The 12,641-nt window shown below is 63.6% G+C and overlaps 1 protein-coding gene across 8 annotated transcripts in view; it reads left to right on the top strand.

Annotated features, from left to right (window-relative positions):
• SHANK2 (SH3 and multiple ankyrin repeat domains 2) overlaps positions 1-9,692 on the top strand; it is a 180,652-nt gene extending 170,960 nt beyond the window's left edge. For 7 of the 8 annotated variants that reach the window (XM_079787026.1, XM_079787028.1, XM_079787027.1 and 4 more), the window contains one exon: positions 6,349-9,692. In XM_079787026.1, the coding sequence (XP_079643152.1) occupies positions 6,349-6,919 (571 nt within the window). In that variant the 3' untranslated portion in view covers positions 6,920-9,692. The remainder of the gene's footprint in view (positions 1-6,348) is intronic. The other variant, XM_079787032.1, reaches the window with a different exon arrangement.
• The last annotated feature ends 2,949 nt before the right edge of the window (positions 9,693-12,641 follow it).

Here is a 12,641-nt window from a genome sequence, read left to right on the forward strand (position 1 = left end):
AAATCTTGAAAACTGGCGAGCGTAGCTCGTCCTTTCTCGTTGTGCACGTAGTTCTTTGTCAGCGACAATGTGGCGTACAGTTAAGACGCTTTAAGCGTTCCACGCGTCACAAGGGGCGTTCACCCAGGACTGATCTCCCCGAGCTGGGCGCAGGGGCAGCTGCTCCACATCCGTGTTCCGCAGTGGGCCGAGGTCCGGAAAGGTGCGTGTCACTGTCGGATTCCAGAGAAATCAGCCGGACGACTGGCTGCGAAGGACGCGGTTCAGCAGGACAGGCACGTCCCCGCCACGCAGGCTCTCCGGAGACAGGGTCGCACAGGAAACGGCAGACGCACGCAGGGTGGGCGTGCTCGCGCCACGGCTGTGACAGCAGGACGCTGGCCGTGCAGTCCGCGCTCACATCTGAGAACAGTTCCTTGTAGGCGGTTCCTTGGCCGAGGGGCTGGCCAGGCTCCCAGGGCCCGCAGCGCACTTACCACTGGCTTTCGCTATATTCCCGCAGGGAGGGAGGGGGAGCTGGGGTGGGAGAAGGGCCCACAGGCCACACCCCATTTTTCAGGAGACTTGGGGTGGTTCCCACCGCCTCGGGCTCGGGAGCCACAGAAGCTGAGTGGCTTGTCCATGTGCGTGGCCAGCTGGAGGCAGAGCCGGGACTGGGCCAAGGCTTCCTGACCGGCCCTTCCTCGTTAACGACATTTGAATATGCAGATGAGGATGGCCCTTCCCTCGTTAACGGCATTTGAATATGCAGATGAGGATGGCCCTTCCCTCGTTGACGGCATTTGAATATGCAGATGAGGGTGGCCCTTCCCTCGTTGACGGCATTTGAATATGCAGATGAGGATGGCCCTTCCCTCGTTAACGGCATTTGAATATGCAGATGAGGATGGCCCTTCCCTCGTTAACGGCATTTGAATATGCAGATGAGGATGGCCCTTCCCTCGTTAACGGCATTTGAATATGCAGATGAGGATGGCCCTTCCCTCGTTAACGACATTTGAATATGCAGATGAGGATGGCCCTTCCCTCGTTAACGGCATTTGAATATGCAGATGAGGATGGCCCTTCCCTCGTTAACGGCATTTGAATATGCAGATGAGGATGGCCCTTCCCTCGTTAACGGCATTTGAATATGCAGATGAGGATGGCCCTTCCCTCGTTAACGACATTTGAATATGCAGATGAGGATGGCCCTTCCCTCGTTAACGACATTTGAATATGCAGATGCCGACGGGTGGCTCTAGGGCTGAGCCCGTTCCCCTGAGAGGGGGTCCAGGGCCTATCCAGGGCTTTTGGGTTTCTCTCTGTCTCTGCTCCTTCCCTGATCTGGGCCATGGAGAGGGTCTCCGAGCAGCACAGGAATCGGGTTCCTGCCTGCAGTCCCAGGTGCTGGGCCCCTGCGTGACGTCAGCCGGCCGGTCCTGTCTGGTTTCCTAAGAGCAGCCGTGGGGCCACCCCCGGTCGGTCCTGTCACAAGCAGGCTCACTCACAGGAGGAGCAGCGCGGGCCTCTAGGCAGGCTCCCCGACACTGGCATCGTGCTCAGGGCGCCCGAGCAGGCCGCAGGCCAGAGGGCGCAGGCCCTCGCCGGTGCTCGGCTGGAAGGACAGCACCAGACCAGATCGCAGGGCAAATCCCCGAGTGGCCGAGGGCTTCTCTCGTTACCTGGTGGCTGATCAGAAGCAAGGCTGGTCACCAGGTGGCCGCCAGCGCTGGCTCCCTCCCACTCCTTCCAGCCCCCGGCCAGTGCCCATAACTGGACCAGGACCGGAGGCCGAGGACCAGGAAGGCCATTGACTCGGGGCTAAACCGGGCATTTGGCGGGTGACCTCGCCAGGCAAAGCCTACGTGGACACGGGCTGCAGCCATAGGCCTCGGACCAGGATCCGTGGGGGTGGAGGCCCCTGGGCAAGCGGCTGAGGCTGGGAGGCAGCGGCCCTCACCCCGGTGTTGCGTCCCTTTTGCAAACAGGCCGCACCCCGCACACCTGAGCCTCTCCGGGGCCTGGGGTCGCGGCTCCGCTGCTTCCGGACGCTTCGAAGGGAAGAGCGTGGGGGCGGTGGAGGGCGGCTCCGGGGGAGAGTGAGTTCCCGGGAAACGAGAGCAGTGGTGCAAACCCCGGTCCAGTGCGAGGTTCGATGGCGGGGGGCGGTCCTTAGAGCTGCGCACGGTCGTTTGCTCGCTGAGCGGCGGGAACCTCGGCTGCGTTCCGAGCGGGGACGCGTCTCTGCTGCCCACGGTGTCCCCCGAGGCCTGGAGGTGTGGGCGCCCCTCGGCCTGGGCAGTCACTCCCGGGCTGGAGCCCGGCCAGCTGCCCAGCGCGTCGGCTCCTCCCGCAGCAGGGCGTGCGGCCCGGCCGAGCCCAGAGCCACCCCGGTTCCCCGCGGGCCTCCCGGGAGCTCAGCCCAGAGGCCGCCGTGGGGTCTGCGACAGCGCGGGCCGGGCCGGCGACATGGGCCGCGGGGACGGTGCCCTCAGGCCATGGGCACGGGGTTCCCACCGCCTCCCCCGAGGCTTGCTGTTTCCTGACCCCCGTCCCCCTCCGCCACCGCGAGTTCGCAGCCCGAGTCCCGGGGTGCTCGCGGGCCCGGCAGGGAGGGCTGTGGCCGAGGGGCGGGGAGGCGGCCAGGCTCTGAGGGGCGGGTCCAGCCACTAGTCGTTCCTGAGGCGATTACTGGTCGCCTCTCCAGTGCCTGCCCCGCGCCCGCCTCCCAGGGTGCCCCGCGCCCGCCCTCCCGTGGGCGCGTTGCTCTCGAGGGGGCGCGGACGACGTGGCAGGACGCACCCCGAGTGCGCCAGGTGCTGCCGAGCAGCCAGGACCGCGGGGCTGACCTGGGGCGGAGGGAGGACACGCCTGAGCGGACCCGAAACACGGGAGAGTGAGGCACGGAACGTGGACACGGAGGCCGGGACGCGCTTCAGATCGGAAGGACGTCGGAGGGGCCGGAGGCCGGGAAGGGCGGCAGCAAGGCGGGCGCGAGGACCTCCCGGCAGCTGCCCGGCGCTCGGGTCCAGGCCGCCTGGGGTCCAGGCAAGGACCAGCCGGCTTGCCCGACTCCCACCTCCTGACCCAACCCTCCGGCCGCGGCCCGGGGCGCCAGGCGTCCGTAAGGAGGGGAGCCTGCCTGTGCGCTGCAGGCGTGGAAGGTCGCCTCTCTGCACTGCGTGTCGGGCCCTGGGAGCGTGGGGTCCTCCGGGCTCCCATCCAGAGGGTGGCGTCTGCTGGCCCCTCAGGAGCCCCTCCAGGTCACCCAGCGCTTTTCTGGGCTCCCCGAGACTGGCCTTCGCCTCCCGGAGGCGCAGATGGGCTTGGGGAGCGGAGTGGCCACGGGTCCCAGTCCCGCAGGCCGAGCACAGGCCGCTCTGGCCCGCTGGCTCCGAGGCCCCTCCCCCGGCCGGACCGCCAGCTGTGCGCGCTCCGTGTACAATCCCGAGGGCCTGTTCACTTTAAAATTAACCAGTTTGAGCTTTTTTACGAAATGAGCTCGGCCCCGAGGACACGCTGCTCGCGGGTCTTGGCAGCCTCGGCGCCACGTGGCCCATCACCTCCCGGGTCGACGGGAAGGTTAAGTGACGCCCGTGGAGGAACCTGGATCAGAGGGGCCTGGGCTCCGCCTTCCCTGCTTCCCCGTGGACAGGCCTCCGGAGGCTCGTCTAGTCCTGAGCATGTCACCCTTGACGGCCAGTGTCCCGCGGGGCTCCTGCCTTCTCTGCCCCGAGTCTGGGTGGCAGGGCCCCTCGGCAAGTGACGGGGTGAGCACCTTCTTGCTCCGCATGGACCTGCCCCCACGTGCCCCCGCTCTGGCTCCGGGTCAGGGCACAGCCTCCTGATCGGGGATGTGAGCTTCCTTTCCATCCACCGCTCATTCGTGTCCCTTATGGAGCACGGAGGGCGGGCCAGGCCCCTCACGGTGCTCAGAGGCGTGGGCACCTGGGGGGGCTGCCTCAGCACAGAGACACCCCGCGTGGAGCGAGCGAGAGGCGTGAGGCTTGGTGCCCCCCCCTTCTGTCTGGTCAGGGCCCCACCCGTGGAGACGCGGTGCAGTTGGGAAACAAGTGCCCTTTGACCTGGGAGAGGCGGCCTCACAGAAGCGCGGCCCAGCTCCCTCCCTGAGGGACGGTGGGCGGACGCGCGTGGGAACCCAGCGGCCTCCGGCCCACATGCGATCCCTGTTGGAGGCCTAACTGAACCGGGAACGCGGGAAAGCCGCTTGAATGCCAGCCCCTGCCGGCCCGCACTGGCTGATGGATGGCGGGTCTCAGTGTCCGTTAGCTCGGCTTTCGTTTTACTTCTCGTGTTTCCACTTGGGTTTGATTTAAGAGGCAGGACGGGGTGATCGTCCAAGAGCGGGCGGGTGTCTGTTCTAAATCGGCAGCGGTCCCGTGTGTTCCTCCCAGGAACCCAGGGGTTGCCTAGCAACAGCATCTCAGTAACCAGCGGATGCGGTGGAGAACGTGGGCGCCATGAACCTGAGTAAATCAAGCGGCCGAGGAGGCCGGCCAGGCAGCCTCACTGGGCTCGGCCGTCGCTGGGGAGCGTCTTCGGGGCTGGGCGGACCCTCCCACCAGCCGTGCTGGCTCGGCCTCCCCAGCAGCTCAGCCCCAGGCCGGGGACTAGCTGGTTCTCGGGCGCGTCCGGCGGGGCCCCGCTCCAACGGGGCTTGTCCTGCGTAGCGTTCTCCTGGGTGGTGTCCGTCCGTCCCGTGGCCCCGGACCGACAGGGCAGGTGGTGGAGGCCCCGTCCGAGGACGGAAGGGGCGCCATCCTGGGCGGACTGCCCCCCCCCCCCCCGCTCCGGTCGGCGTGGCGGGAGGGAGTGGCGTGGACGCTCCGGTCGGCGTGGCGGGAGGGAGTGGCGTGGACGCTCCGGTCGGCGTGGCGGGAGGGAGTGGCGTGGACGCTCCGGTCGGCGTGGCGGGAGGGAGTGGCGTGGACGCTCCGGTCGGCGTGGCGGGAGGGAGTGGCGTGGACGCTCCGGTCGGCGTGGCGCCCTGCCTCCCTCCCGCCTCGGAGCGGCGCCCTTACCGGCCGATGCCGCGTGTCTCAGCCCCTGCGCTTTGTCGTTTCCATTTGCTCCGGGACGGGCGTTGGCAGAAGAGGGTCGTGCTGAGCGGAAGTAAGTGCCTGCGGTGCCCCCGCCTGTGTGTGCTGTCCCTCCTGCGTGTGGAGCCTTCTCTCTGCTCTGACCACACGGCCCTCAGGGCCTCCTGTGAGAACGCGCCCCGGAGAGTTGGGGTGCTGCACAGGAACGAGGGCGCCGACACCCGTCCGCTGGCTCAGAGACCCCACGGGTCGGTGCCGCCGGGTTCTGAGCAGCCGCTGCCACTCAGGGTCCCTGGCCCGGTCACCGCACAGTCACCGCGAGAGGGAGCGCCAGTGTCCCTTCGAGGCACTGCTCCCCCGAGCGAGTGAGCCCGCCGCGTGTCCCCGAGGCCGCGGCCGTCAGCAGCGCGGACCCCCTCCGAGGCAGTGGCTCTGCACGGACCCCTGGTTTTATTCAGCGTCTGAGCTCACCCCTGTCAACATGGGACATGTGAGCCTCCCCGCACAGGTGTCCCCGAGCTGAGGACAGGAGGGGAGGCCATCGGGAAGGGCGTCCCACGCACCCCCTGTCCCCCCCTTCTGAGCTGTGGCCCCGGCTGGAACCGGAGTGGGCCTCGTCCTGGAGCAGAGAACAGCAGACCCCGAAGCCCTTCAGCCCTGAGTGCCCCCGAGTAGCGGTGGGCTCCCACGTGCTCTGAAGGCCTGTCCTGTCGGCGGGTGTGAGCATCGGCCCGGGAACCAGGAGGTCAGAGTTCGATTCCCGGTCAGGGCACAGGCCCGGTTGTGGGCTCGATCCCCAGTGTGGGCGTGCAGGAGGCAGCCGGGCCATGATTCTCTCTCGTCATGGATGTTTCTCTCTCCCTCTCCTCCCTTCCTCTCTGAGATCGAAGAAAAATGTAAGAACGCGAAGGCCTGGCCGGCAGCTGAGAGGGTGCTCCTCCTGTTTGCTGTGCTGAGGCCGGCCTGTCCCCTCAGCAGTGCCCGCGTCACCACCTCCCAGAGGGCAGGCTTCGTCCTGGCCGGCTGGCCCCTCTGCCCCGCATGCTCACCCAGCAGACACCCGTCCAGTCCCCAGCCCGGGGGGGGGGGGGCGGCTGCCCGTGTGGTTGGTGTGTCCTCCGACTCGGCCTCCTGCTCTGTCCCCCTGCCCGACGCCGGCATGGCAAACCCCGGGCTCCCCGGGCTCGCTGCCAGTGCGGCTCCGGCTCGATGCTCGCGTGTGCCTGGGTGTCTGCCGCCCCCTCCTGGCCGCCGGCTGGCCCGCGGGGACCTGGCTGTGACGCGCCCTCTCTTGTTGCTGTTTCAGAAGCCCAGAGGTCATGAGCACCGTCTCAGGGACACGGAGCACGACGGTCACCTTCACTGTCCGCCCCGGGACCTCGCAGCCCATCACCCTGCAGAGCCGGCCCCCCGACTACGACAGCAGGACCTCAGGAACCAGACGTGCCCCGAGCCCCGTGGTCTCGCCCACGGAGATGAGCAGAGACATCCTGCCCGCTCCGCTCCCCGCCGCGGTCGCGTCCCCTTCCCCCACGCTCTCCGAGGTCTTCAGCCTCCCGAGCCAGCCCCCGGCCGGGGACCTGTTCGGCCTGAGCCCCGCGGGGCGCAGCCGGTCGCCGTCCCCCTCGGTCCTGCAGCCGCCCCTCTCGAGTAAGCCTTTCACCACGAAGCCCGTGCACCTGTGGACCAAGCCCGACGTGGCCGACTGGCTGGAGAGCCTGAACCTGGGCGAGCACAAGGAGACCTTCCTGGACAACGAGATCGACGGCAGCCACCTGCCCAACCTGCAGAAGGAGGACCTCATCGACCTGGGGGTGACGCGGGTCGGGCACCGCATGAACATAGAGCGGGCCTTGAAGCAGCTGCTGGACAGATAAGGGCGGCTGCGCGGGCCCCGCAGACTCCGTTAGAAGTAGAGATGGGCTCCCACGGCGGGCGGGGTCTGAGCGCCCCTCTCCCCGGGCTGGTCTCCTGGCACCCAAAGAAATGCGGGCGGGGCTCCCAGCGCTCCCTGCGGGTTTGCTGGGCTGTGTGTCCACCAAGGGGCACGGGAGGGAGTTTTCTAACCCAGAGGGCGACGCGCACACGGCCTCGCCTGCAGGGCCGAGAGGGTGGCCCCGTCCCGCGGGCCCGGCTCTTCCCCACGTGCTCCAGATACCTCCGGCCGCCTGCTGGGCGCACCCCAGGCCGCACGCCCTCCTGCGGCTCCGTGCTCGCTCGCTCCTCTCTCCTGTGCTTCGCTCGCCGTGCGGTGGCCAGACGAGTCTTTCGGGGCCCCGTGTGGACAGGAGAGGTAGAGAAGCCTCTTCCAGCCGCCTCCCGCCTCCCGCGACGTGGGCGGGGCTCCTTGGCCGAGAGGTCCGGCAGCGGGTGGACCGGGATCGTGAGCTGTGCTTCGCTTTCTTTCTTTCTTTCTGCCAATCCACTCGCATGATTCCAAAGTGGCCCGACACGTCACACGGCGTCAGTCAAAGCACAAAGCCACGGTGCCGAGGAGGGCCGCCGTGCGGAGGGCTGCTCTGCCTCAGGCTTTTTCACGGAGAGGGTGGGATTCTGCCCGGGCAGAGCGGTGAGCACCCGCCCTGACGTGCGGGACGAGATGCGAGGTGAATGTCGGCCATGTGCTGGGCAGGCGGAGCGCCCTCCGTCCTCTGCGGCCTGAGCGGGTGGCACGTCGGGCCTCCCCCTTCCCTGCGTGTCCAGGACCCCCACCAGCTTGTCTTAATAGGACCACAGTGTTCGAGGCCCGGAGGGTGTGGCCGGGCCCGGGGGAGACAGGGTGGGCTGCAGGGTGAGGGTATGAAGCAGGGAGGTCCCAGGATGCCCGTCGCCTCCTGGCCGGGCTGTCCTGAGCCCTGCCCCCTCCCCCCGGAGCTCCCTCCCCTGTGACGACACCTCTGTTTGCCAAGGGAGGTCACCAGTCAGGCTTCAGCACATTCTCCCACGTTCGGAAGGAGCTCGGATGTCAGGTTTGGGGCTTTTGTTATGATTTCAGAACTAGCCTCGCCCATCTCCAATTATAAAAACACAATTTCCTCTTTCTTTCTTTACGCTCACAACCAAGCGTCTCACTAGATCTGGAACAGCTATAGCACGAACACGTAACATTTAGCGGTTTAAATTCTTCACTGCGAGTTTAGTTGTACAGATAGCTCATAAGCACAATATTTTAAGAAACCACCGTGGCTGGCCTCCCGCGCAGCCTTTGTGCTGGCTCCGTGCTCGAGGGTTCAAGAACCACGTCTGTGATTAATGACGCTACTGCTGTGGAATCGTCACCCAAGGAGACCTTTTCCACTCCAGCTTCTCTGGATGCATCGGAACCAGCTGAGCTGTGTTACATTTCTATCTGCTAGAACTTCGTCATCAAAGGACAATCATTTCTTCAAAAGTGGTTACAGTTCACAATGCAGCAATTTCTCAACACACGCGCACACACATGCACACACACACACACACCCATTTCCAGCCACAGGCACTGAACGGGAAGCCGGGTTTGGACCTCCTGCAGGCCCACCTCCGCCCCAACCCGAAGTCGGTGGAACGTCAAGGCGCTTTCTGTCCACGTGCTTTCCATTCTCCAGAATTTCAAGCCCAGACGCAGGGTGGCCCGCGAGGCCGCCATAGTTCTGGAAGCATAGCAACTGGTTTGGCCATTCCCGTCTTCCATCCGGCGACGCCGCCACGTCCCGTCAGCTCACTGCTCCGTGGCTCTGCTTTCCTTTGCGTCTGCGACACCTCTGCTCAGTGCCACGGCCAATGCCAGGCCGGGCGGGAGGAGGCGTCCGACGCGGTGGCTGTGGGTCACGGAACGTGGGTTGTGTGAGAGCTTGCCGTGCACCCCCTGCCCCTCCCAAGAAGCCGCGGATGAGGCTGAAGAGCGAGGGAACCGCTTACTGTCGCCCTGTCTCGTTCTAGCAGAGTGACAGGACCCGTCGGGACCTGCGCTGACCCACAAGGGCCCTTCTTGCCAAAATGAACCCACCTCTCGCTCCGCTCCACTCAGTGATCTTGCTCCAGCAATAGCCCCTCGTCCGAACCGCCGCCCCCTGTCCTCCCCGGACATGGCGGGGCCAGGCCCTGCTCCACGGCGGAACCCACGTCAAACTGCTCACACAGGATCATGTGGACACTATCCCAGGTTTCAAGATCAACTTTTGTTATATACTGTAATTTAAATAAATCGCATTTACATGCCTAGTTTCTGTAATATTGTGTACACAGAACCAAACCTCGAGATGTAAATTTTGTAGCCCCGCCAGGCCCCACCCCAGGGCACCCGCACACTTTCAGTTGATTCATACACTACAGAGGTGACTCGGGGTGACTTGGTTTGCCGAACCCTACATATCACAGTGAGCTATTTGTGGTACTTCCGTTAATAAAATGGTGACTCTCCCCTGAGTTTCTGAGCAAGCAAGCACTGCCCGGGGGATCTGGCAAGGACATTTTTTGTGGGGACCACAAATACTGATCTTTTTTCCCCATTAACCAATTTTTTTGTTTTTTAGAGATGAATCTGTTTCACACTACACTTTGTATAATGTGTTCACATTCTCTATGTCGCTGTTACTTTTGTGCTTTTATTCTTTTTAGACTTTATTAAAAACAAAGACAGACAAGCCCCTGTCATTTGCACTTTCTCCCAACCCTCCCATCTCTTGTATGGCAACCAAATGACTGTAAAAATAAACATACTATTGCACTAAGGTCGTGGTCTGATTGCAAACAGCGATGACTGTCTGAGTTCACCAGAAGTGGCCAGGCTCGCCCAGCGTAGGCTATCTGACCATCACAGCCACCTGGCCTCCGACCACTTAGCGCTCCTCCAGCGAGTCCGCGTGTTCCCGTTTCCTTACCGAGTCCTCCGCAGGCGGACGGGACCGTTCTCAGTTCAGAGCCGCGTAGGCATCGACGGGCGCCTGTGGGCACTGCTGGCACGGGGCGGCGGGCGCCTGCTTCCTCCCGTGCTGGAGGGAAGCAGGGGTGTCGGGGACGAGCCAGGTTTGCACCTTCCCCTGGGGCACAAGCCCCCCCACACCCACAGCCTGTCCCCTTGCTGTCCGGCCAGGCGGCTGGCGGAACGGGCGGCCTCTCCGGTTGGCGTCAAGCCGGCCAGGATTTGGTAAGCAAGCGTGCACGAAGGCTGGGGCAGAGCTGAGCCAGGAGGACGGCGGGCCCTCCCACTGCCGGGAGGGGTCGTCAGCCTCAGCAGGGCGCCTCCTCCCGGCCTCACCGCGAAAACCCGTCTTGGGTCCCGTTGCTTCTGTTGGGGCACCTTCTCCATGTGAGCCGCCGCCGCCCCTCTCTGTGCTCAGAGTCCGATTCCTCCGACCTGTTGTCAGCGTCCTCCTGCCTCAGCGCTCCCCCAGGTCTCCCCCCAGCTTCCCGAAGGCTCCCCGGCCTCGCCTGGCCAAGCACCCATTGGTCTTGTGAAGAGGGAGGGTTACTGGGAGACTTCCTTTCACTTGTACTTGGAGGCATTTTAGTAACCAATGAGCTGGAACGTCGTTTCCAAGGTGTCGATATCCATGGACACGCCCACGCGGGTGAGGATCCCGCGTGGCGAGGTGACGGCGGCAGCTGCGTGGACACGGTGCTGCCAGGCTTGCTGGGGAGTCGGGTAACTTCCGAACTGGCTTCTCGGACTTCGGCAGATCTGCTCCCTCCCATTTTTAATCCTCGCTGTCTCGGTGGTTCTGTTTCGTTATTATTCCTGTAACTTGTTTCTACACGCCACAGTCTCTACCGTTTCATGTTGAAATCCACAGCAGTCACTGTCCACTGCTTCTACTCGGGAATTCTGTGTCAATAGCAACTCTGAAACTTTAACATAAGCCTTTGATTAAACGCAGAAACAAACAAACAAAAACAGGAAAAAAAAGTGTGTGCCTTGGGTGTTTTGAACCTGCCCTGCATAAAACCATGTTGTACCCAAATGCTGTATGTGCCACGGAGGGGAGCCGTGTCTTCAATGTACCGACGTGGCCGATGCCCCGGCCACAGTGCCTTCTCTCGGGACTGGGACGCCGACAGCGATGCGCAGCGCCAAGCGGGAAGCGATTCGAGAAATGACATGTCCGGGGACCTGGACGTGGCTCTGGAGCCGGGCTCAGCCTCAAGCTGTGGGCCACAGTCACCGGCATTAAAAAATAAAAAGAACGTTGACATAAGATTGCGTTATCAAGTAGTTTTCCATTAAAAGTGCCGCTACCACCCCGCTCTCAGCGCTTCCCTCAGTTAAAACACGAGCGTGTTTGAGAATTTCCACGGAAGAGAGCTCTGAGCCCGGAGGCGGCTCTCCGACCTCGCTTCCTGGTGCTGTGTCGCCCCCCAGTGGTTTTGTTGGCAACGCTGATGGAGGTCAGCAGTGCTGATCCTTCCCGTTTTGTTAAAAATAAAAGGTTTGTTTTTAGTGATTGAGGCCACTCATCCCAGAACTATTTCCATTTTTTATAAGTTAAAGGAGTGGCAATACACAGTCTGTCTCTTCCTCTGAGAAAAAAAAAAAAGCGATGTAAGCCCGGCCGGTGTGGCTCAGTGGTGGCATATTGACCTATGACCCAGGAGGTCACCATTCAATTCCTGGTCAGGGCACATGCCTGGGTTTCGGGCTCCATCCCCAGTGGGGGGCGTGCAGGAGGCAGCCGATCCGTGATTCTCTCTCATCACTGATGTCACATCTCTCCCCCCTCTCCCTGCCTCTCTGAAATCAATAAAAATATATATTTTTGAGGCTCTCTCAAGATAATGCCAACTCTGATTAAAAGGTGTATAGATTCATCCGGTTCCTCCTGGAGGCAAACCAGACCTGTCACACATTTGTATTTCTAAGAACCGGGCAGCCCCTCCTCCCCTCACGCTCACCCTCGGGCGAGAACAAAGGCCCAGCGAGTGAATGAGGCGGGAGCTGCCAGTGAGTCTGGACACGAGGCTCTCGGCTCCCAAGTTCCCACAGAGCCCGGGGCGGGGGAGCCCCATCTGGGCAGCTAAAAATAACAAGCCCGCCTCCGAGCGCGCGTTTATCAGCGTGCCCACACGGGCCTGGCAGGGACAGGCCTGCGGAGCCCGCGACCTTCAATCCCGCAGGCTCTCGGGCAGCCCAGCCCCTCCCGCCCCAGCTCCGGGGCCTGCTTTTCCCCGTGGCCGCCTGGAGGACTGGTGGGGCGGGGAGGCCACGCAAAGACGGCGCTGGACCCAGCGTGCAGCAGGCCCCGTGGCTCCGAGGCAGCCACCTAAGGCCACGTCTGCCGTGACCCGGCCTCCTCAGCTGGCCACTCGGACCCTCGCCCAGTTGTCCAAGCTTTTCCCTCTTTGCCCACCTTGCTCCAGCCATTTCCCGCCTCAGGGCCTCCTCCCTGCCTGCGCCTCCTGCTATCTGGAATGTTCTCCCCTTTGTCTGCATGGCTTCCTGGACCACCAGGCTCAGAGGAGACTCAGCACAGTCCCACCCCCCATCGCCCCGCTTTCTGCCGGTGGCACTGACCAGTCCCTCACATTGGCGGGTCGACGTGCTTACCGACGATCCCCAACCTCAGGAGCTCTGCCCACTGCACGCACCGCTGTGTCCTGGGTACAGGCTCCGCGGGCAGAGGCAGC

The sequence above is a fragment of the Cnephaeus nilssonii genome (assembly GCF_951640355.1).
Source record: "Cnephaeus nilssonii genome assembly, chromosome: 13".
In the NCBI taxonomy this organism is placed as follows: Eukaryota; Metazoa; Chordata; class Mammalia; order Chiroptera; family Vespertilionidae; genus Cnephaeus; species Cnephaeus nilssonii.